The 26,153-nt window shown below is 35.1% G+C and overlaps 2 protein-coding genes across 2 annotated transcripts in view; one reads left to right on the top strand and one right to left on the bottom strand.

Annotated features, from left to right (window-relative positions):
- Positions 1-9,620: 9,620 nt before the first annotated feature.
- The window catches only part of LOC148952139 (uncharacterized), a 29,648-nt gene continuing 13,115 nt past the window's right edge, over positions 9,621-26,153 (bottom strand). Inside the window, exon 2 of the mRNA XM_089088856.1 lies at positions 9,621-10,179. Coding sequence (XP_088944982.1) covers positions 9,802-10,179 — 378 coding nt within the window. The 3' untranslated portion in view covers positions 9,621-9,801. The remainder of the gene's footprint in view (positions 10,180-26,153) is intronic.
- On the top strand, positions 20,160-22,026 carry LOC148952140 (uncharacterized). Its single transcript, XM_089088627.1, has 2 exons — positions 20,160-20,207; positions 21,586-22,026. Exons 1-2 carry the CDS (start codon positions 20,160-20,162, stop codon positions 22,024-22,026), a joined length of 489 nt encoding a protein of 162 aa, XP_088944753.1.

The raw sequence follows: 26,153 nt of genomic DNA, 5'->3' as shown, positions 1-26,153 counted from the left end.
TTGAAAGATACGGACATTATGTATTTGAGGATGACAAACCCCCCAGAGCACCCGGGGCAAAGGTTGTAAGTTATGCCCTGGAGGCATATAAGGTTTTTATAGATAGTGTTTTCGTAAAACTTCAAAAGAGGCTCATTCAGTTGGAAATTGAAGGGGCTAGTGCCCTATTTAAATGTCGAAAGTGAATGGGGGGTAACTATCCCCCCTCTTACGCCCACCATTCCTCCAAACACATCCAATCAAAATTTTCAGATATCCATTTTGTTCAACGTAGTAGAAAGTTCTGGAAATTAGATCTTTGAGAATGTCACCCCCCCCCCAGCCCTCAGGGCAAGGGTTGTATGTTATGCCCTGGGGGGAAATAAGGTTTTTATGTAAAATATTGTTGTAGAAACTTCAAAAGGGCTCAATTGATTGGGAATTGAAATGGCTAGTGCCATTTTTAATGGTTGAAAGTGATTAGAGAGTGACTAACGCTCCTCTCACGCCCACCATTTTCTAAAACACATCAAATCAAAATTTTAAAATAGCCATTGTGTTTAAAATAGTTGAAAATTCTGGAAATTATATCTTAGAGGATGACAGCCATCATAACAAAACTGAGGTTACAGGTTGTCATTTATGCCCTGGGGGCATATAAGGTGTTTTTAGAAAGCGTTCTCGTTTAAAAAAAGGGCTCATTCTATTTAAAAAAAAAAAAAAATTAACAAGAAAAACAGGTTTTAATTTTCTATAAAGCAGTGAAATATAAAACAATTAATTATACACAAATACTCCGAATATTTCGGCCCCACGTCCGGGAGCCTTTCTCAACGAAAAAAAAAAAAAAATAAAACAAAAATAAAAATTCTTTTTAAAAAAACTTAACTTACATCAAAATAAAACATACTAAACACATAAAGAGAAAGAAAAAAACAAAAGAAAAATATAAATAAATAAGAAACAAAACTCACATATTAAATAAACACTTCCATGCACTGAATGTCAATAATGATTCAACTCGCCTCCTCACAGTATATAAATTGAAATCTATCAAAAATGAAGAATATATTTATATTAAGACCAAAACAATAAAAGGTCAACTAACCCCCCGGCCCATAACCCCTAATTAAATTTCACAAGTTCATCAACCAATTTATGAATTATAAATTGAACGGATTCGTTTGGTTGCAAGCTTAGCTGCAGTTCGTTTACTTTTCCCATCTTTTAACCCATTCTGACCTTTGTTCGCAAGGTCATCTTTCGTTTCAGAACTATTATTAAAATCAGTTCTGGTTAAATATCTTGCCTGCATTTCAATTAAACTATAATAAATTGAATTGATCCCAAAGTCTCGTTCATGTTTATTGATACTAGTGCCCCCATATATTATCTTTTTTATTTCTATAATTTCCATGAAGCTTTGTAAAAGTCCTACAGACCTATCTAATATTTTTGTTTGAACAAATAAAATAATGTGATGATGAAAATTATAAAGATGTTCTGCAACAGCTGACTCAAACGTTTCTGGTTTTTTGTTTTGTTTTAGAGCGCAATCTATTGCATTCTTGTGTTGTTGTAGCTTATTTTCTAAAGTTTGTTGCGTTCTTCCCAGATAAAATTTACCACAAGAACATGGAATTCTGTATACTCCCTTTTGCAAATTTCTCGGTACCTTGTCTTTCCCTTTATTTAACAACGAGCTTATATTATGTCCTGATTTAAATGCTGTATTTATATTATGTTTTTTTAATTCTCTTCTTAATTTTTGTGATAAAATTGGGATAAAAGGCAAAGTTATGTAATTTGTTTCTTGATTCGACCCATCATCTTCTAATATTTTTGGTTCCGTCAACTTTTTTTTCCTTTTTTCAATTATTTGAGAAATCATATTTTCCGGATAGACATTACCTATTAGAATATCCTTAATAAAAATTAGTTCATTTCTTATGTATCCTGGTGATGCTAATTTTAATACCCTATCAACTAAAGAAATAACCACATCCCTATTTACTTGGATCGGATGATTTGATGTGAAAGACAAATAACGGTTGTTATTAGTCGGTTTATGGTAAATTGAAAATGCTATTTCGTTATTATTTCTATGGATCAAAATATCTAGAAACGGTAACTTATTCTCTGTTTCCTTTTCAATTGTAAAAATTAATACTCCTCCCAAATTATTTAAATGTTCCAAAAAACCTTCAATTTCTGATTCCCCGTAATTCCAAATAACTAAAATATCATCCATATATCTGCCCCAAAATTTAGGTTTTAAAAATATGTTTCTATAGCTAAATTTTCAACATACTCTACATAAATATTTGCTAACAACGGACTTAAAGGCCCTCCCATTGCTAAACCCCTAATTTGATGGTAAAAATTATCTCTAAACGTGAAATAGTTAGTATATCTGCTAGTTATTCTGACTAAATTTAATATAGTTTCGAGTTCAATTCCCGAAGATAATTCTTCTATCTCATTTTTTCGTTCCTCAAGTTTCTTGGATAAAATACTAAATTATTTATCAAAAGGAACATACGTATACATGGATTTTATATCAAAACGGAAAAATTTAGATTTTTCTGATATTTATACACGCATAAGTTTATCTTTTAAAAAATTCCAAGTTTCTTATATACAAATCTTGGAGATATAATAAAGGTCTAAGAGTCATTGCTGCCCATTTCTTTATTTTTACCATTGGTGAATTGGTTGTTGAAACAATAGGTCTTAAGGATCAATTCAATTTATAATAGTTTAATTAAAATGCAGGTAAGATATTCAATCAGTACTGATTTTGATGATAGTTCTGAAACGAAAGATGACCTTGCAAAGAAAGGTCAGAATGGGTGAAATGCTGGGATAAGTAAACAAACTGCAGCTAAGCTTGAAACCAAAAGAATCCGTTCAATTTGTAATTTATAAATTGGTTGATGAACTTGTGAAATTTAATTAGGGGTTATAGGCCGGGGGGTTAGTTGACCTTTTATTGTTTTGGTCTAAGTATAAATATATTCTTCATTTTTGATAGATTTCAATTTATATACTGTGAGGAGGCGAGTTGAATCATTATTGACATTCAGTGCATGGAAGTGTTTATTTAATATGTGTTTTGTTTCTTATTTATTTATATTTTTATTTTATTTTTTTCTTTCTCTTTATGTGTTTAGTATGTTTTATTTTCATGTAAGTTAAGTTTTTTTAAAAAGAAAATTTTTTTTTTGTTTCATTTTATATTTTTTTTTCCGTTGAGAAAGGCTCCCGGACGTGGGGCCGAAATATTCGGAGTATTTGTGTATAATTAATTTTTTTATATTTCACTGCTTTATAGAAAATTAAAACCCGTTTTTATTTTTTAAATTTTTTTTTTTTTTTTAATGGAAAAGCAGTGTGGTCTAAGAAATTATTTATGGCTCATTCTATTGGAAATCGAAAGGCCTAGTGCCCTTTTTAATAGTCGAAAGTGATTGAAAGGCTTGACATTTTTATAGTAAAGATCAATGTGGGTATAATGTATTATTTTTGTTGTTGTTGTTATTTAGACCAGGGCACTTCGTATCGAAGGAGTTGTCGTGGGAACTTCGAAAAGGGCTCAATCGATTGAAAATAGAAAGGGCTGATGCTCTTTTTAATAGTCGAAAGTGATTGGAGGGTAACTAATCTCCCTCCCATGCCCACCCTCCCATTTGCCCATTATGTTTAAAAACTAAATGTTGCCTTAAAATTAGATAAAAATGCACTATGGTAATGTTAATTCCCAATAAGGCATCTCAGCACTATCCCAAGAAAGGCTGAGGGTATTATGTTCAAATTTTTGTCGCTACTTCCGCTCTTAAAATTTAACCACATCAAAATAGCGCAAGTGTATCCAAGCTATCAAAGAAAGTAAACATATTTTTTTGCGAATAGTATCAAGTTTTTTATTTCAGGTCAACAAGAGGAGGTATGAAACTAAATTAAACACTACTATTTGTGTCCAGATTTTTTAAAGGGTGTCTGCTATTAAAAATTGCTGGAAATTTTTCTCCAGCATACAAATAGCAGGCCGAACTGTTAAGTGTTAAAAAAAACGAATAGATTTAAAGTATAATTTCATATGCCTCCTAGAAGACTATGTAAATATATAATAAATAAGAGTATATTTAAAAAAAAATTTGCATAGAACAACTTGTCAGGAGAAAAGTAAAGAGCTACATTTAGTCAGAGATGAGTACTAATAAAATCAAATAATCCACTAAGCGTGAGACAACCATAAATCAGCATCGATAAATAAATGAAATACAAAACGAACAGAAATTACCATAAATAACCGAGTCGAACTGAAAACGATCAGAAATTAACAGAAGTTGGGCTCGAAACCCTTATGCCTTCTCAAGGCGAGAATAAAAATTGCACTTTACTGAAAAAAATATAAATGAATGTTCATTGTCAGTTTAATATACATATTTAGTGATCAAAATATTAACATTATTTGATTTATTAAACTCATTAAAGTAAAAGCATTTATATTTTTTTCAGTAAAGTGCAAATTTTGTTCTGGCCTTGGGAAGGCAGAGGGATTTTGAGCCCAACTTATGTTAATTTCTGCTCGTTTTGAGTTTGAATCGGTTCGTTTTGAATTTCTGTTCGTCTTGGGTTTCATTTATTTATCGATGCTGATTTGTGGTAGTTTCACGCTTTGTATATTATTTCATTTTATTTTTGCTCATTTTTTGCTTAATGGAGTTCTTTACTTTTCTTTGAAAAACTTATTTTGTGGAAAAAGTTTTTTTAATTAATTTAAGTAAAGGGTTAAATATAACAAAGATAATTTGTGTTTTTAATAAGATGTTCTTGTATGTGAGTCAATAAACTCGGTTTTGATAATTAAAAGTGCAACATATGACGTTTTGGTCAAAAATGAGTTATGTATGTGTCATGGGTAAACAGCATGAGGAATCGAATTGTGCAGTCAGAATTGTCCTACCTTGTACAGTTACGAAGATAAAAAGAGACTTGCGCTAGTTTTGACAGAAGATTATTATCCTATGGAACTATAAAGGCATTTGCCTTCTTTTTTATTTAGGAAAAAGGAGACATATACCAAAAATGGATTAACTTTGAATTCGCTCAGAATACTTTTGACAGAAGAGGATTATCTTATCTATAGAAAAATGGCACATGCTCCATAAAATGGAATAGTTTTGAATTCGCTCGGAATATTCCAATTTCAATTTATACCACTGAAAAGAGCATAAAATTGGTTTAGAATATGTTTTCTTTATCTCAATTTGAATCATCCTTCAGAGTGGTCAGAGCCGACAAACTTTTTTCTGTTTTTTGGCTCTCCTAACAAACTGCAAAAATGGCTTATGTTCCGCTTTTAATTGTCACAGCCGATCTGATAACTTGAAGCGATAACTTTGAATAATTTCATGAATAACCATATTAATGCATAGCTTAGATTTTTCACTATTCAGTGATATATACATTTTTTACTATTCCTGATTGGTAACAAAATGTTTGGCTTACATTCTTATATAATTTTGCTCGTGCCTTCTTTTTTTTTCTAATCCAGTTTAGTGCCGGTTAACGGAAGCTTTCCTCTTACACTTTATAGAGCTCCATAATAACATTTTTTCCGCTCATTTGCTGCTGATCTTTCACACATGTTCCTTATTTTCAAACTTGGCGCCTGCTAATTATTACTAAAACTGCATGACTTCGTGTGGAGATCTTTAATTTTTAAGACGTAAATGATTGAAAAATTTCAATTTAATAAGTTCAGAGAATCAGATTTTACAGTCGTTTGGACTTTAAAAAAGTGTTGTTGTGTTGCTAAGCGGTTTGACCCAACTTTAGCATAGCGAAAGTATTTAAGAAGTAAATAAATACTCTTTATTGTCATAATAGCACGCAGCTAGCAACGGGCGTTATACACAAAGAAAAATATAACACACAGCAAATATAAACATGAATTATTAAGACTTTGCACAGTAATTTTAAGGACTTTATCATTATAGTGCTTCACAAAGGACGATAGATACCGTTTTGATTCCTTTTGGGGCGAAGGAACTAACATGATGATGTAAAGGCTTTTCCACGTTTTTTGACCGACTGGTTTGTAGTCCTTTAAAATCTGGTACATTTTTGCGATGGGCATCAGAGTCTAGACTTTTTTTCAAGGAAAAAATTGCCCTGACTATATATGTGAATTCCATTTCAGGTTGCTTTTTCAATTTCTCCTAAGATTTTTATTTCATCTTTAATTGCAAGTCTGACGACTTCTTGGTACGGAATCGCGGTTTTCGAGAAGCTAGCACTTCGAAGTCAAATTCAAACCACTTGACAATTTAGTATTTGGATGAGTATGGGACGGTTCCCACTAATTTTAGATGTTGAAGGTTATTGATAATTATTCTAGTTTTGACTGAGTAGCAATATATATATATATATATATATATATATATATATATATATATATATATATATATATATATATATATATATATATATATATATATATATATATATATATATATATATATATATATATATATATATATATATATATATATATATATATATATATATATATATATATATATATATATATATATATATATATATATATATATATATATATATATATATATATATATATATATATATATATATATATATATATATATATATATATACATGGGCATAGGAAGGGGGGCAGCTGCCCCCCCCCTATACCTTAAAATGTACATTATATTTGGATTAAAAAGCAGATGGTTGTAAAAGCAGTTTTTAAATGCCCCGCAAACAAAATCATAACTGCCCCCCCCCCCCCTAGACAACATGCTGCCTATGCCCATGTATATAGTATATATATGTGTATATATATATATATATATATGATGTATGTGTATATATGTGTGTGTGTGTGTATATATTTATATATATATATATATATTTGTATATGTATATTTATATATATATATATATATGTATGTATATATATATATATATATATATATATATATATATATATATATATATATATATATATATATATATATATATATATATATATATATATATATATATATATATATATATATATATATATATATATATATATATATATATATATATATATATATATATATATATATATATATATATATATATATATACTTAAATAACTTAGGTGATATTTAATAAGTACGAGCTCATGTACATTTCAATTTTTGTGATAATAAACAGAAATAGAAATTGACACAATATTACTTAAAACTAGTATCAAACAGTTCGTGGTAACGAACTGTTAGTAGGGAGCGACCCGGCTCAATAGTAACCGAAACTCTAAAACACTAAATTTTGATATCAATATATACATCAGAAAAAATCGGATTTTTATGTTGATTTTCAAATATATAAGTTTCATCAAATTTAGTCTTACCCATCAAAAGTTACGCGCCTGAGAAAATTTACCTTATTTTCGAAAAAAGGGGGAATACCCCCTAAAAGGCATAGAATTCTAATGAAAATCACACCATCAGATTCAGCGTATTAGAGAACTCTACTATAGAAGTTTCAAGTTCCTATATGCAAAAATGTGGAATTTTATATTTTTTGCCAGAAGAAAGATCCAGTATCGATCCAGTAGTCCTAGAATATCGGGAGAGCGCTCATTCGAATGGAAATTAAAAGCTCTAGTGCCCTTTTTAAGTGACCAAAAAAATTGGAGGGCATCTTGGCCTTCTCCCACGCTCATTGTTTTCCCGAAGTCACCCAATCAAAATTTTGAGATAGCCATTTTGTTCAACGTAGTCGAAAATCTAATTAATATGTCTTTGAGGATGACTTAATCCCCCACGGTTCCCGGGGGAAGGGCTGTAAGTTATAAACTTTGCCCATTATTTACATATAGTATTGTTTATTGGGAAGTATACAGGTGTTTTCAGGAGGAATTTTTTTCTAGCGGGGGGTCAGGGTTGGAGTAGGGGTTACGAAGAGGATCTTTCCATGGAAGATATTTCCTTGGGGGAAGGAAGATTTCCATGAAGGGGGCGCTAGATTTCCCAGCATTTTTTAAAAAACGATCAGAAATTAAATAAAAAACAAGTCTTTTATCTATTGAAAATAAGGAGCAACATTAAAACTTAAAACGAACAGAAATTATTCCGTGTATGAGAGGGTTCACCCCCTAGTCAATACCTCGCTCTTAACGCTAAAGTTTTTTAGTACTTTCAAAAGAGCTATCTATTATAATTTAATGGCCGTTTTAGTTCAGGCGTTTTTGATTCGAAAAAAAATGAAACGTTAGCGTAAAGAGTGCGGCAATGAGTAGGGGGCAAACTCCGTAATAGACGCAATGAAAAAAAACAAATGTGTAAACTCTCTACGTAAGTAAATTCGTGAGTTACGTCAGAACAAAATTTCGAGAAAGCCAATTAGCCAAAAAAAGGAAAATTAATATGCGAATTTCATTTTAATTATTCATGTACGGTGAGCCAAAATCAAAGCTGCATTAATTCAAAAACATTCAGAAATTAACTAAAAAAAACAAGTTTTTTTTAACTGAAAGTAAGGAGCGACATTAAAACTTAAAACGAACAGAAATTATTCTGTATATGAAAGGGGCTGTCCCCTCCTTAACGCCTCGCTCTTTACGTTAAAGTAAAGAGATTATTACGTAAATGAGAGGGTTCGCCCCCTAGTCAATACCTCGCTCTTTACGCTAAAGTTTTTTAGTACTTTCAAAACAGCTATCTGTTCTAATAAACCGGCCTTTATGATTCAAGGGTTTGTGATTCGAACAAAATTCGAACTTTAGCGTAAAGAGAGAAGTATTGACTAGGGAGCGAACTCCCTAATATACGTAATAAAAACATACGAATATAAAAATTCGTTACGTAAGTAAATTCCTAAGTTACGTCACAACAAAATTTGGAGAAAAACAATTAGCCCAAAAAAGGAAAATTAATATGCGAATTTCATTTTAATTATTCATGTACGGTGAGCCAAAATCAAAGCTGTATTAATTCAAAAACATTCAGAAATTAACTAAAAAAACACGTTATTTTTAACTGAAAGTAAGGAGCGACATTAAAGCTTAAAACGAAAAGAAATTATTCCGTATATGAAAGGGGCTGTCCCCTCCTCAACGCCTCGCTCTTTACGCTAAACTTCGACTCTGTCTCACAACTTAATTTTTTTAAACAATAAAAAACTTTATCATAACGAGCGAGGCGCTGAGGAGGGGACATCCCCTTTCAAATACATAATAATTTCTGTTCGTTTTAAGTTTTAATGTCGCTCCTTACTTTCAGTTAAAAAAAACAAGTTTTTTTTTAGTTAATTCCTAGAAGAGCCCTGGTTTGTGGCAGCCCTTTCATGTGGTGATGAGTAGATAGTAGTTGAAGGCTTTCGGTATCTGTATCTTTTCTCTCTTACAGCCTTCATTTTCGATTTTTATTCTCAGTTATTCTTGTCAAAAAGCTGTTTGTGTTTTTGAAGACTCTTTTACTTGAGATCTCTGCAATTTCATTACTGATATTAGATTTTATCTACTGTTTTGGAATGGTAGCCTTACTACAAATCTTGGAAGTTAAAGCGCTACTTAAAGAAAAAAGCAATTCCTAAATAAATGATGAAATTATAATGAGTCGAGGCAGAAGATATATTTTACGCTTCACAGAAATGTACATCCAATATTGAAAAAAAAAAAACATACAGGATTTCTCTATTAGGAAAACACCCAGTATTCCCCAACGAACTACATGGTTAATTCAAGATTTACGTCTCAAGATTGCATAAACAACTAGTCAAAATATAAAAAAAACAAGTTTAAAATTGGAGTCCTGGGGAAATTCCAGGGGACATGCCTGCTGGTACACCACGAAAATCTCTGGGGAAGCCAATGCCCATTCCTCTGAAAAATTGCCAATCATTGCGGCCTAGCCACATTGCAATGTAAATTAGCACAGCTATACATACAATTGCAAAAAATAAATGTATGATCGCCAAGCATCCACAGGCACAGCTTTTAAATTTTCTGAATCCTTCTTCATAATGATGCATGTGCACCACGACATTTGAATCTTTTCCAAGGAAGCTGGTTGGATTTGGGGCCATTGTTATACTTTCCAGGTCCGCTCCGCGGTCAAAGTCGTTGAATGCCGGAGGTGGTGAAGATGGGTAGTTTCTAAAGTTGTATTGTTGGCCCTGAAAATGAAAGAAACTAATAAAATGGAGAGAAAAATAAGTATAATGTATTCACGTTTGGTTTTCTTCACGACTAAGGTTTGATATTTTTTTCTTCGAAGTTCAAGTTGGTATGTTCACTCCAGTCCAAATTTTATTGTTGCAGCGCTTCCTTGACTTTAACTTTGTCTGTTAGTAAGGAATTACCATAAAGAAAGAATAAAATAAAAAACGAGGGAAAATATTCTGGCCACCGAATGCTAATTTTTCGTTTTTTATGCAAATTCATCTGAAACCATACAGAAATGCTCTTAGACACATGCTTTGTACGCAAATATACCTGAAAACACTGACAGATCTTGGCTATTTTTCCACCAGATGATAGGCAGATTAAACCAAACTTGAATTCGAAACAACTCGATGGACGGATTTTTCAAGGCTATGTAGAAATCATTTTGATTTGTCTTCAGCATAGATACCAATTGTATGCTTGGACTTTGACAGATTTACGTCTTATTGCATATATTTGGTCAAACAGTTCGTGGTAACGAACTGTAAGTAATGAGCGACCTGGCTCAATAGTAACCGAAACTCTAAAAATGGAACTTTGATAAAAATAGATACTTCAAAAGAATCAGATTTTTATGCTGATTTTAAATATATAATCTTCATCCTACCCATCAAAAGTTACGAGCCTGAGAAAACTTGCCGTATTTCGAAAAAAACAGAAAACACCCCCTAAAGTTCATAGAATCTTAATGAAAATCACACCAACAGCTTCAGCACACCAAAAAGCTCTACTGTAGGAGTTTCAAGCTCATGTCTGTACCACTGTGGAATTTTGTATTTTTTGCCAGAAGAAAGATCACGGATGCGTGTTTATTTGTTGTTTTTTTTCCCGTGGGTCATCTTTTCGACCCTGTGGTCCTAGAATTTCGTGAGAGGGCTCATTCAAACGGAAATTAAAAGTTCTAGTGCCCTTTTTAAGTGACCAAAAAAATTGGAAGGCAACTAGGGCCCCTCCCACACTCATTTTTTCCCAAGGTCCCTAGAACAAAGTATTGAAATAGCCATTTTGTTCAGCATAGTCGAATCATCTAATAACTTTGTCTTTGAGGACGACTTAATCCCCCACAGTCCCCAAGGGAAGGGCTGCAAGTAATGAACTTTGCCCATTGTTAATATAAAGTATTGATTATTCGTAAGTATACAGACGTTTCAGGGGAGGATTTTTTCTGATCGGGGGGGGGGGGCGCGGGGGGATTGGGTTGCGTGGGAGGATCTTTCCATGAAGGAATTTCTTATGGGAGAAGAGAATTTCCATGAAGGTGGTGCTGAAATTCCCAGCATTATTAAAAAAACAATCAGAAATTAAAAAAAGAAGTTTTTTTCAATTGAAAGTAAGAAGTAATATTAAAACTTAAAACGAACAGAAATTATTACGTATATGAGGGGGTTCTTACCCTCGTCAATATCTTGTTCTTTACGTTAAAGTATTTTTAGTGATTTCAAAAGAAGATATTTATTCTAATTAAACGGCCTTTGTGATTCAGGGGTCATTCTTAAAGAATTGGAACAAAATTCGAACTTTAGCGTAAAGAGCGAGGCATTGACGAAAGGGTGAACCCCCCCCCCCGTCAACACCTTTCTCTTTACGCTAAAGTTCGAATTTTGTTAAATAATGACCAATATAAATAATAATCCGTTTGTGTTATTTCCCGGCCTATATTAGCATTTAATTTTACTTTAAGAAGCTTCATAACTATGATTTTTATGTGATAATAAACCAAAGATATTGTATGTCTTCGGCGTGTGGCTGTTATTAAATTAAAAAAAACAAGTTTTTTCCAACTGAGAGTAAGAAATAACATTAAAACTTAAAACGAACGGAAATTATTACGTATATCTTTTAAAGATCTTTTCTTTCATTCATTTCCGTGATTTAAGAATTTCTCAACTTGTGACTTTCATTTTCATAAAAATAGTTTCGACTTCTTTGGCCGTTTTGTTACAATGCCTTACGAAAGTAGAGGGCGCCCTTAAGATACTAGACGAATTGACGTCACAGCCACACGCCCTTGTTCTAGGCCAATCAGAGAGCTACAAAACTAACGGGAGTGACATCACTTAGCCCTGACTTCCAGGAATTTTAGAATGGATTTGTATAATAGGCCCAAGAGGTCCTAGCAATAGCTCATAGCAACCACAACTAATATAAGGAAGGATTTTCAGTATTGTTGTTATTAGTGTCAGAATAGACTTCAAGGAGAGAGAACAGTTTGATTATACTCGTTTATTTATTTGCCAAAATATATATTTGCAATAATGAGTGGTATGTTTACACTATTAGAAGTTGATAGTGGAGCTGGTAGCAGCAGAAATGATACAAGAGTGTCAAACATTGCAGTAGAAGTCACAAGAGGATCTCGACTTTGTCTTGAATGAGATGAAGTGTATGCAAGATACGTGTGATTTTTAAATTGGAAATTTAAATTGGAGGAACAATTATACTTTGCTGCGAAAGTCGATATAGCACATATGCATAGACTTCAAAGTGCTTTAGATGCAACAGTGAAGCATATTGAGGACAAAAAGTTATATCGGTGATTGTATGTGTAATACATTATTGTTGTAATTATGCTGACACCCAATAAAATTGTTTCGAAATCGAAAATGTTCTTTTTCTTTTTGTTAGATTTTTTTTTAAGTAGGCTATCGAATATTCTTGGAGTAGAAGGAATCGTGGCTAGTCTAGAGTCAGCAGTGAGAGTGTTAGGATTGAAAAATGAATGAATTTGAGACAGAGAGGATTAAGTCGAATCTTGTGATTATGGAAAAATGTTTGATTTTAGATGGTGATTTTCTTGAGTTCTCTTCAACGGAAAATATTTTCTCAAAGAATACTTGACAATATAATGGGGAATGATTCTCCACCATTGGACTATTGTATGCAGCTTTAACGACTTAACTCAAATGCTTTTACTCAATTTATTGATAAATAAATTGAAAGATAGCAGAATAATATCGTGGATATACTTGTGAATTCATTACCATATATTATACGTAGATGACTCTCCCTTCAAATCAGGTTTTGTAATGTCACAAAGTTACTCTTCTGTCTCTCCTCTCCCCCTCTGAATTTATCGAACGTAGGTCAGTTTCATTTTAGCAGTGAGAGAGCTGATACTGGAAACCAAAAAATGTTTTATACATGTCCACTAAGTATGTATACTCTTGGCAGTTGGTCATCATGTGAGAGTTGTACAATTATTGATGAGTATGATGAAAAGTGCAAATTATGGAATTCATGTAAATTACATATAGGATATGCAGTACAAATTAAAGACTGTAATTTTTGTCTTGAAGAGATTTGTCACTCCCACCCTAAAGGCCAAATATGCTCGATATGTCACTATGACAAATGTGATGAGCGGAAGAATAACTTTCCTGATATTATAGGAAAGAACCGTAAACGATATTTTTGTTTATTTCTACGAGATTGGTATCGTCGTGGTTTTAAATAATTTTGGGAAGAAGAATCAGGTCTACGATTCAACTGTTGAGGTTACAAGAAAATTCGTTTTCTGTGTCATGGTTGCGACAACACTGCCTATTATAACTGTAAACCTTATGATTTCTATTTTGCTCTTATAGAATGCGATTCGCCATGTGAAAAAACATGTGATTCTGCTTCAAAGAAAAAAGTGGAAACACGTAAATTGCACAAATATGAATGCAAATAGTGTCATTGACTGTACAGAGAGATGTGATTAGAGTGAAGTTATATTGTACTATAGAAAATGTGACCCTGAGTTTGTAGCAAATCAAGATCAATATACAGTGAATTCAAATGACCTACTGGCATTAGTGTCTCTAGACAGTCGTCTATACACAGAAGAAAAAGAATTCTAAAGTGAAGAATAAAGACATTGTTGTTGTATATACATTTTTTTTATTAATAAACAAATTTACATACATTTTAAAAAGACTTTACTCGTAGGGCACTAAAATCAATATTATACAGGTCTGAGAGCCTATTTTCCACCATGAAGTCGTTCAGACGTGAATTGTCTACGTAAATGCTGAGAAACTACTTGTAAGTATAACCACGACATCTGAAAACAAAATACATTAGCGTATGAAAATCACAGCTTTTATTTGTTAAATCATGCGCTCTCTGCTGGTTTTTAATAATAGTTTTCCCGCTGCTTTCAATAAAATTGTTGATGTGTGGAGTGTAGAATGTATAGGGTAGGCTGAGAGGATAAAAAAATCAATAGTCTTCATTGTTTGAAAGATGCACAACCAATGACCGGTTTTCACAATCGACGGACTGCTATTAACAATGATAATTGTATTGTTTGCACTTTGAATTTTTCCAAGGAAGTCCGATGCTAAACAATAGGATCTGTGTTTGGACAAGTAGGGGTCCATATTAAACAAAATGATTATTTGACTAGTGTTCAGGGTGGAAGGTCTAGTAGAACACTGCCTTCGGGAGTGATTTCCAATAGGTTTCAAATTGATTTAACGAGATTAGTGCGGTACTCTCAGGTAATGGGTCGGCAAATGTACACTCTAAACGCACACTCCCGGTTCGTACTATACTCAGATCTTGGGTGCCAGACAAGTCTATTACATTGATATCATGTGTTTTAGCGAACATTTCTTCGGTTATACCATTTTCAAATAGTTGTGATACATGATCTAGGGTTTGCATTGTCAACTCATACAATGTCATATATGATTTGTTAAAAGATAGATTTTAGAATGGTATTTTATCTAATTTACACAAAAGAGATGAAAGCTCCAACATCTCAAATTTATTTATGCAACCAGTCCACGAACCGTCTGCACTAGCACTTTTTACAAATGCCAATGCTAATTTTGATAGAGTTTAGTCATTGATAAAGGATAAGTCGGTGAAGGTGCACGACCCTGTGGCAAAATGACGTTGATTGGTGATTGTATAAGGAACAAGTAGTTTAATATTATTTCCACTGGCTCTCAGTTTTTCCACTGCCAAAGAAATAGAACTCATAACCTGCTGCTTTCGCATATTTAGTATTGCCGAGGTGAGTGAGAGGGAGAGAGTTACATCGTAATCGATAGCAAGCTCCCCCTGTAAGATGGAACGAATTGAAGCACGTTTAAATGTCTAATCCTCTGCAATAGCTAATGGTAAATGTTGGGGTATATTCAGTGACTCAACATATATTTTTCCAACACGATTTTGATTACAAATTTCATCATTGTTAAGTGAACCTTTATTACTGACAACATTCATGAACTGATATCAGTTGGAGGTGCTTCTCAATTCCTTGTATGACTTGGGTGTCACCAACATGAACTGCATATAGCTTGTATAATTTGAGAGATTGTTGCTTGTGCTCGCTAGCGTTCCATTTATGTAGACACTGATTTTTCGAAATAAATTATGTAATATACAATTTTCATAGGATATTCCATCAGCAAGAATTGACATTCCATTGTCAGATTTCTTGACTATCAGATGTAAATCCTTAAGTGTCGAAGACATGTCCATAAATCAGTCTTCACTGGAATAAATTTGAAAGTAGATATTATCGGAGAGCGGTTGTTGTGGATATAATTGTTCATAATATCCATCTTTTACGCTCACATCAACATTTTCTGCATGGAATAGATTTGATGATGAAGTGATTGAAGGATGGGAATCCTTATGCGGTAGATATGCCATTGTTCAGTCTATGAAAAGAAATCCTCTTTAGATCTGATAATTCTCTTCCTTGGGCTTCTTCTTCTTCTGCTTCTTGTAGTAGTAGTAGTTTTTTTCTTTTTTTCTTTGACAGGAGTGATGTCTTCTGTTTCTGACCTGAGTAGAGACTGATGAGTGATGCACTCTTTCCCAACCCTTTTAAACCTTTTCCATTTTACCGAGATTTCAATTCCTCACCAAGGATTCGTGCACTGGACCTAAGATTGTCCGCAACACTTTTTTTTAATCTTTGCTAGAGCCCTAATTATATAGTATAGAAGATGCAAAATCTGTCACAGACAGTACAGTATATTTTTTTAGCCAGGGGTAGTGCAGAGCGAAACAGCTTAGCAAACCAACTGCCAAGACCATAGCCAGACATTGATGAACGACCTTTGTAATATCCATTCCATTGCCCTGTTGTCTTGGATCAAGAGTAGCAACAGAGCAGTCAATATAAGGACAAATGAATAACACTTTTCTATTAGACATCTTGTTTTTGGACACCAACAACGATGGGTCGAAAATGACATGTAATTACAGCCAAACCTTTTGATATTGCTAGAGGATCACCTAATTCAGTTCTTTGTGTTAACTGACAGAGTTCAACAAATGAAGCATAGAGCAATATACAAGTGTCCGAGGAGAAGGCTGGCGGGTAGTCAGCAGAAATAATATTAGTTTTTCCGGCACTTTTACGATCGATAATATTGAGTTTCAAACAAAGAACACCTCTTACATTATCGTTGAGAATAACTTTTTCACTGTCCATGGGTGTAATAATGTAGGTCTTCCGCTCTCTCTTTGTATAGTTGATTTGAAATGCTCCATTTTTGCAAGTGTAAATTTATCTATTGATAGTACAACACAAATCATTTTCCTCGTATGGTATTACAACATATGAATATTCCAACCAATTGATCTTTTGCATTTTATGTGGATCGCTAACGGGTTGGGGCCAATCATGGGGTCTAATTTTTATATCATATTTGTGATCTTTTCTCAGGATATCATATGTACTTTTGAGAATACAGTCGACAAGAGCAACTTCATACGTGCCGTCGAATTTGAAGGTGGGAGAGAGTTTCGTACAAAAATCATTTGTTTTATTCAAATCACTGTAGAGTGGATCAAATACATTGGACATGAATGTCACATAGAGATCACTGGGCATTGTTAATGTCTTCAACTGCAACCCAAGAATCAAAATCAGAGTTTATCCTAGCCAACGAACAAGCAACTGTCTCTTGCCCCTGCGAGTACGACTCTTTAATATCTTTTCAATTTGATAAGTTTCACTACTGTTTCTAACTTTTTGTAGTTCATAATCACATAAACCACCGAGAATCTCATCATCTTTGGTGTCTTGCAGACGATATGTTATGGATTCGGTGTCTAGGATTTTTGACACTTTAAAAAGTTTTGTGGACCATAAATAATTCCCCTTTTCAAAAATATTAGCAGTTCTATCAATTCTAACAGTATCACCAACATTGAATTTTTGTTTCACAATTTTTTTTTTCACTGGAATATTGTGTAAGAAAAGTGTCAAATGTACGTATTTTCATATCGATGAACTTCCTGAGGGCTAACATTGGACAAAGATCGATGGGCTCGTTGGTTGTATATATTCACGACTTTAACTAGATCATGAATAAAAGCAGCAATATTTTCAGTGCACGATAATTTAAAATTAATAGACGAATCGTTCTTATCAATCGTTCAGCCAAGGCAGCCTTTATTAGACTATGACTATGATAGAGCTTTGTATTATATTTCAATATAACCTTTTGCACATGTAGATTAACAAATTCACTACCACGAAGACTATGAACTTTTCTATACCTATCTTGTTAAATAACACTTTCTATGCCCTGGGGCACTTCAACACCTCTTTTTGATCGCAATGGAACATAATATAAATAGCGACTAAAGATACTGACTCCCACTAGAATATATTTTTAGGGTGTATTGTGTCGTCGTTGAATCTCATCTGAAGTTAAAAGATCTGGTTACATTATATGCAGTGGGAAAAAGCCTTTAATTTGTCGATATTGTTTGCCATGAATCCTATGATTTCGATGTAGAGTGTAACTCGATTCATTTTCTAGATACTCTTTGGCACATTTTAAAGTGTTGACATCGCCACTGATGACTTTAGACAGTGTTGTGAGGGAATTTAGACTTCCCACTTCACCAATATTTTCATAAATATGTTTTGAAACTTCATCCATTTTGAACGCAAATACATTTTCTAATGATCACTACCATTTTGCATACTGGAGGGTGGCGCTTCTGATAGTGAGTTGATGTCAAAATGTCTTCGCTTTTGTCTAGCCATCACAATTGGTGTAAGCAAATCATTGCTGCTGCTGCTACTGCTAGGAGTGCTAGTATTTTCCAAGATTGATTTAAAATCTCCTTCCTCTTCTTCTTCTTTTTTTAAATGGTGTTGTCGTTGTTGGTGTTGCTGTTACAGGACTGACAGCTCTACTATATTCCTTTAATATATTTAGAATTTGCTTATTGCCAATAAGACTTTTGGGGAAGTTTGATGTATTTAGATAGCTGCATAGATTATTGTCAAATGATAAAATCCTTTACGATTTGTAACCAAATCAAAAATGAAATCAAGTAGATTATAACTTATTCCTTGAATTATTATTCGTTTCCCTGTGCTTTCCACTTGAACTTGATGATCATCACTCTCCAACATGAAATATGTTAACACTCTTTTACTCTTTTCTCGAAATGTGTGAGGCAGGAGGTTTCCAATAGTTGTCACTATTGAACTCAATTCATTCACCTTTAATTGTATTGTTGTTGTTGTTGCTCCAGCAGAATCTTGAACAGATGTTTCCTTTTTGGGGTGGGAATCAATGACACTTACATTCACGGGTCTCTCACGATAAGGCTTATGATTGTCCACGAGACGAAGTGCATCTTGAAGTAAAACTAGGTAAAAGCGAGGTTTGTAAGTTATGCCCGGGGGGCATATAAGGTTTTTATAGATATGGATGTTGCAGAAACTTCAAATAGGCCTCATTCGATTGGAAATTAGAAAGGCTTGTGCCCTTTTTAATAGTCGAAAGTGATTGGAGGATAAGTAGCACCCCTCTCACACCCACCATTTCCCCAAACACATCCAAACAAAAGTTTGAGATTGCAATTTTGTTCAACTTAGTTGAAAGTTCTGGAAATTAGGTCTTTGAGGATGGCTGCCCCCTCAGAGCCATCAGGGCAGGGTTGTAAGGTATGCCCTGGGGGCATATAAGGCTTTTATAGTAAGCTTTATCGTAGAAACTTCAAAAAGGGCTCCTTCGATGTAAAGGGCTAATGCCCTTTTTAATACTCGGAAGTGAGTGGAGGGCAACTAAGCCCCCTCTCACGCCCACCATTTCCCCAAACACAACTAATCAAAATTTTGAGATAGTAATTTTCTTCAACAGTAGAACCCTATCAGGAGGTCCCATGTGGCACCCCTGCTGCCACCTACAACTTTTTTGCACCCCAAATAAGGGCATAGCCTCCCTAGGGAGAACACGTGGTTAATGGGGTCAATGACCTCTTTTTCCAAGGTCGATTTATTTGATGTTTCTATGTGTAATAGCTCCGGGGCGAAGGTTGCACATGCGCATTGAATTCTAACGGGAGCAATGTTATTGATCTAGGACTCGAGGGGGAAGTGAATTTCCGAGAAATTGATTGCGTAATCGAGGGGGAAGTGAATTTCCGAGAACTTGATTGCGTAATCGAAGGGGAACTTGTTGATTCACGAAGGGGAAATTAAGAAACAAACATGGCTTCTTTAATCTGTGATTTACATAATCGCTAGGGGAAATTATTGATTCACGAAGGGGAGAATTATGAAACAAACATCGCTTCATTGTTGTTTGGTTAGCTTAACCTGAGAAATTGATTTACATAATCGGCGGGGAAATTGTTGATTCACGAAGAGGGAATTAAGAAACATTAAGGCTTCTTTAATCTTTAGACCTGAGGGATTTATTTATTATTGTTGTTTTTGGACAAGTGCATGCTAGGGGTGAATGTCAAGGTGTTCTTGGAATAGGAAACAGTTAGATCACATGTTTCCTTCTCAGCCAATCATCGAGTCGGATACATCCTCCTTCTCAGCCAATCAGAGACCTGCTTACATATGATTTTCACCGTTACATAACAATTCACCCTTGAGATTTCGTATATAACGGACATGCAATGTGATTCAATTATCAGAAAGTATTTTGACGCTGTGTAAACAACAATGGATAAATTTGATGAACTTGAAGCCTTGGCAACTTCAATTTACCATGTAAGTACATTTTTTATTTTCAATCGAATTTTCCATGGACATCGTCCCCTCTATATTTCCAGCTAGATCCCCCCTCCCTCCACCATTGTTTTACAATCCCAAATTCTCGCAAAAAGAAATACTTATCCTTCCCTCTATATTTCCACCTAAATCCACCCCCTCCCTCCACCATTGTTTTACAAACCCAAATTAAAGCTAAAAGAAAAACTTATCCGTCCCTCTATTTTTCCGGCTAAAACCCCCCCTCCCTCCTTTGTTTTAAAATCCCAAATTCTAGAAAAAAGAAATAATTATCCATCCCACTATATTTCCACCTAAATCCCCCCCCCCCCACCATTGTTTTACAATCCCAAATTCTCGCAAAAAGAAATACTTATCCTTCCCTCTATATTTCCAGCTAAATCCACCCCCTCCCGCCACCATTGTTTTACAATCCCAAATTATCGCAAAAAGAAATACGTATCCGTCCCTCTATAGTTCCAGCTAAATCCCCCCCCTCCCTCCACCCATGTTTTAACAAACAAAAATCTCGACAAAATAAAAAATTCTCCTCCCCAAACAATTTACCGCTCACTCCCCCCCCCCCCCACCATTGTTTTACAAAACCAAAGAATCGCACAAAGAAATAATTCTCCGTCCCACTCTATTTCCACCTAACTCCCTCCACCATTGTTTTACAATCATATTCTAGCAAAAAGAAATACCATTTTGATAAAATTGGCCTTTCTGTAAACCCTATCAACTTCTGCATATCTCTTAGCTATTAACCCGATATGGTTTGACAGTAGATTTCCGCAGGGTTATAATTACTTTATCGTACCCTCTTCAGATGTGTTTACAAATGCGGCAGGCAAAGGGACTATTCCTCTGTCAAATTAAAACACTTTTAAGCAATAATTAGAATTTTAGTTTCGTAACCTGTATGGAGAAGAGAAACAGATTAAGTTTAACAATATTTTTAGGGCATTATGTGAAAGGGGCAATACATCGCTTCTAACAGCTTCATTGTATGTAAAAGTAAAGGGGGATTCTGTGTATAGACATGTACGCCAATTGACAAGAAAACTAATGTGTAAATTTATAATTTTTTCATTCCTTCAATAAAGTTTCTTTTTTATTCAAGGGGGTGACTCAATGATTTTTGTTGGGGGGCTACAACTTTTATTTTATATAGAAAAGATAATTGCTTAGCTTTCGCTTGAATAAATTGAATTATTAACTTTATGTGAGGGTAGGCTTAATTTTCCTAAATTTAGGGGGAGTGAATATGGTTTTTGTGCTTTCTTAGTGATAAACTAAACCAAAATAATGTTTAATAACTTTCCTTCTTAAAAAAGGGGCAAATTATTTTGATTTGATTTTTCTTCTCTTCTTTAAGGCAAATTATGAAGAATTTGCGGACACTGCTTTGATGAGACCTATGGCTGGCGCAAATAGCGTCGAATGCGTGCCCCCTCCTTCCAAGAAAGCGAGGGCCAATAATGCGCCCCCTGTCATGCAATATGATCGCTGGCCAAAACCCCCCAGCTCCACACTACCTGCCCAAGTGCAGCCACCTACGCAAGCCACTCTTAATCGAGCCACAATGGTGTCTGGCCAAACACTAAAAACAGAGTGGGTGAATAGCTTCAATGCCGAAGCCCCACCTATACAAGCTTTTTCAAGGGGCTCAGAAGCTACCCCGGCTGCACAAGTCACAGCTCCTATACAAGAAATTAACGTCACCAGTCCCTTCGCCCTCCAACACACGTTACCTGGACCCGGTTCAGTCACACAAGAACATAGCGACGCCACCCCGTCCACCCTCCAACCCACGTGACCTGGACCATCCGGCACCCAAGCTCAGAGGGATTATCTAAATGTAAGTATTTTGTCCTACCTTTCTATTTATTCATTTTTCAGTCCTTTTCAATCCCAATATAAACTTATCTCTGTGAGATATTAAGCCCTCGCCACAACCATTGTTTTAAATTTATCTCCCTCGGAGATATCTAAATGTAATTTTTTTCAATGAAACCACTCTTTTCTCTGCTCCCACCTTCCCTCGGAGATATCTAAATGTATTTTTTTTGCAAAGAAACCACTCTTTTCTAATCTTTGCTATCGCTTTCGATATCTCATAAGAGAATAATTTTAGGTAATTTCTATTAATAATAACTGAATTTGAAACTCAAAATGCTATTTTTTCTAATCTTTGATATTTTCTCTGTTGCTATCTCTTCGATTTCGATATCTCATAAGCGAATATTTTTCATGGGTAATTTCAATTAATGCTCACCATTTGAAACTCAAAATCCCCTATTTTTTCTAATCTTTACTATTTTCTCTGCTGCTATCACATATATTTTAGATACCTTTGAAACTGAATGCTCTTTTTCACGTAATTTGAGAGAGAGATTATCCCATCTGTCACATATTGACGTTCTAATTTACACTGAATATTTCTATCGTGTCAAAGATTTTAGCGAGTGAAAACCGAGTTAACGGTTCAATCCTGGAACCTGCGCGCGGTTGCTTACAATAATTGTGAGTTAATGAAGAGTTCACCGAACCTATAGAACGGGATTAGAGAGAAACTTGGACTTATGCAGTCTAACAATACGGTTTTTTGGGGCATTAGGTACACGGCTGCGACCCGTGGAGCCGGTGGGCCGGGGAAGCGTTGCGGGAAGCGATGCGGGCCCTGAGAAGTGCCAAATGGATGCGCTGTGGCCCCGACATGCGCCACTGGTCAAGGTCGCGCCATAGGGAGGCGCCACGAGGCAGTGAATCTGTGGTGGACGTGCCCCGGGTCAGGAAATCGCCCAAGGGAGGCAAGTTGGTAATTTGTCTTGAAAAAAAAAAAAAATTTTTTTTAACAATTTTCAAATAAAAGACCAAATTGTCGCTTTCTATGTCATATCTTAGATTATATTCAGTTGAATTAACCAAATGTTATTAAGCAATAATAATCCAAATTTTAAAAACAGTAGGGGATGATTTGAACACTCTGAAAATAAGCTATTTTTTTTCATTTATAGATTGCATTGGTCCCATATTCGCCGTCTAGTGAAGAGGAGGCATCTTTGGAGTCCCCCAACAATTTAACATGGGACAACTCTATTGAAGTAACTTACAATATTGATGAGTTTTTTGCTTATTTTTTAAATGTATATAATAGCGCTGTTGTGGTGTTATACTTGACCCCGAATAATTTAAAATTTTTAGAGTATTTTACAGGGACCCCACAAACCTCCTAAACCAACACGACTCCACTTCTAACATCCGAAGTGGAGCATTCGCCATATATTGTTGAACAACTGGGGGGAGGGGGTAATATACACGCGGGGGAGGGGGGAACAACTCTCCCAGACTTTCAGCTGTCCAACAGAATTTTAAATAATATAGTTGTTTTCACTGCAATGTTTGGTGATCCCATTAATACACTACTGGGGGGAAATTTTGTTTTTGACCCTGGAGAACTTGTACACAACTATGTAGATAAAATTCGTGCACTTCGGGAGAACCAAATGCCAGTGTGTGGAGGTCGTGATTCAATTAAGGTTTCCATTGTTTTAAAAGTGTTTTATTTGAATGAGGGAAAAAGCGAGGTTTATTATCATTTTATACATTCCGAGACGCGTTTGGTTTGTTCAAATTTGAAAAATTTTGAGGGTGCTTTCATGGATTAGATTGATCAAATTATAACACATCTCGAGAACTATAAAGAAAATGGAAGTGGCTCAGTAGTTCTTTTTATTGAAAATTTAAGTGATAATATTTGTAAAATTAAGAAAGATTTTATTGTAAGAGGGGGGGCTAGTTCTGAAAGGGATACTATTTTAAATTATAATCCAGATCTAGTAGGTTGTCGTGGTGTCCAGCGGATCTGTTTTGAAACAGATCAAAAGTGTTTCAAGTATGCTTTCCTCATCTCAGCATTTGAGCCTCTAGCTCGGGACGCTACCAAGACGAATTTAGACATTTGGGCTGTACATGGGAAGGAGGGCTCCGCTTTCCCAGTTGTAGATTTTTCGTGCTTAGAGGGGAAATACCCAGTAACGCTTCGAGCTATTGACATGTTTGAAAGGGCTAATGCTCATTTAAATATTGGCGTTACTGTGGTACAATACGAAACTGAATTTAAAGATGGGGTTCGTTCTAAAAAGAAGGGGGTGGTTTTCCCCGTAAGGGGCCCGTCAGTTGATTTGGTTAAACACTGGGTTTGGTTATTATACACACCACCTAGTCAACCGAACACAATCGGTCATTTTAAACCTATCACTGACATTAGTAGAGTTCTGGGGGAGGGTACGCATAGGGGGACCCGTTTCTACTGTCCAACATGCCTCTCTAGATTTTGGACTGAACTAAAGTTACAAAATCACATGAGGCATTGTAGCCGCCACGGCTATCAGACAGTGGAAACGGTTTCAGGGGATAGGTCAATTCTACGATTCAAAAATTTCCAAAACACCCTTCTCCAGTGCAACAAAATATCTTTGGACTGTGAGGCTAAGCTGATGGAGGTGAATGACCCAAAATTTCCAAACAGAGTCAAAGAACATCAGGCCATTGCAGTGTCATACGCCCACGCGCAAAGAGACAGTTCTAACACCGTGCAGTTGTTAGAAATAGTTGAAACATTGGATGAGCGGGAGTGCATGGACAAGGCATTGACTAAACTGATTGTCTGGTATTATTGTTATTGTTCTCTTTTTATAACTACGATTGTGCAAAGTTTGTGTGCGGAAGATTATCGGATAGATATTGAAAATCAAAAAATATGGTTTGTATGTAATTGCTATTGGGAACAGTAGTATGCGCATTTGGAACATTAGCCACTTTGGTGTAGGGGGAAAGTCATCTATCATGACACGTGGGTGGAGTACCGCTCCTCGGGGGGTAGTCCGGGTAGGTGGGTTGCGCATCCCTCGGGTCATTTAATTGTTAGCCAGCAGTTTTTTATCCCTGTTTTTATTCATAATTCAAATTATGACTTAAAATTTATTTTACCGGCACTGGCACGTATGCATAGGGAGGGAGGGGGAGTAGATTGTCCATGGGTAAATAGTTCATTTATCTACAACATAATTCCCAAATCAGCCGAGAAGTTATTGCTTCTCGAACTGAAATGGCAGGCAGTGAATAATGGGCATACGTATTGGAATAAAATCAGGTTTTTAGATTCCTTTAGTTTTTTCCCCAAGGCATTGAGTCAATTGATTCAAGTGCAAAAAGGCGACAATTTTGATAGCTTTCCCTTGCTTAAACAGCAGTTTCCAGACAGTGAAATGTATGACCTGTTGACCTGCAAAGGTATATATGCATACGATTATTACTGTTCTGGCGCACGCCTAAGTGAGGAGAAACTACCTCCAATTGAAGCTTTTTACAAGTCACTGACCAACAGTGATTGCACAGCCGAGGAGTATGAGTTTTCCAAGAAGGTGTGGTCCAAGGGGGATTGTAAAAATGGGTGGGATTATTGTAGACTGTACTTGGCCAGTGACGTTCTAACGATGTTGGATATAGTCTGTAAGAACACAGACCAGATCTATTCAGAGTTCGGGTTAGATATAGGCTATTATTTTTCTACGCCCCATTTAGTGATGGATTTAATTTTAAAAATTAGCAGGGAGGACATAGGCATAATCACTGACATAGATCAGCACCTTTTTGTAGAGCGTTCAATGAGGGGAGGGTATGTTTTTCATGGGGACCGCGTCTTATCAACCGATCCGAGCGGACAAAGCACCGGTGCAAAGTCAAATGCAGTGTTCTTGGACATGAACTCATTGTACCCCTCGGCAATGTCCAACTACTCTTTGCCGTGTGGGAACTATCAATGGCTTGAGAATCCTTGTGAGTTCCCCGACATTACCACCGTCGAGGACAATGGGTCACAAGGAGGGTTCTTTGAAGTTGACGGTCAAATTCCACTGGCGCTTCACGACTCAGTCAAAG

Source organism: Artemia sp. Qi Xiang Cuo, chromosome 5, assembly GCF_049724085.1.
Source record: "Artemia sp. Qi Xiang Cuo chromosome 5, ASM4972408v1, whole genome shotgun sequence".
NCBI classification, from domain to species: Eukaryota; Metazoa; Arthropoda; class Branchiopoda; order Anostraca; family Artemiidae; genus Artemia; species Artemia sp. Qi Xiang Cuo.
The sequence above is the reverse complement of the archived record's forward strand: the minus strand, read 5'-3'. Positions and strand labels throughout refer to the sequence as shown.

Bases quoted from the DNA above. Each gene is read 5' to 3' on its own strand.
- LOC148952140 (XM_089088627.1), top strand. From the start codon at position 20,160: ATGGATAAATTTGATGAACTTGAAGCCTTGGCAACTTCAATTTACCAT. The intron at 20,208-21,585 runs GTAAGTACATTT...CTCTTCTTTAAG, and splicing joins TGGCAACTTCAATTTACCAT to GCAAATTATGAAGAATTTGC.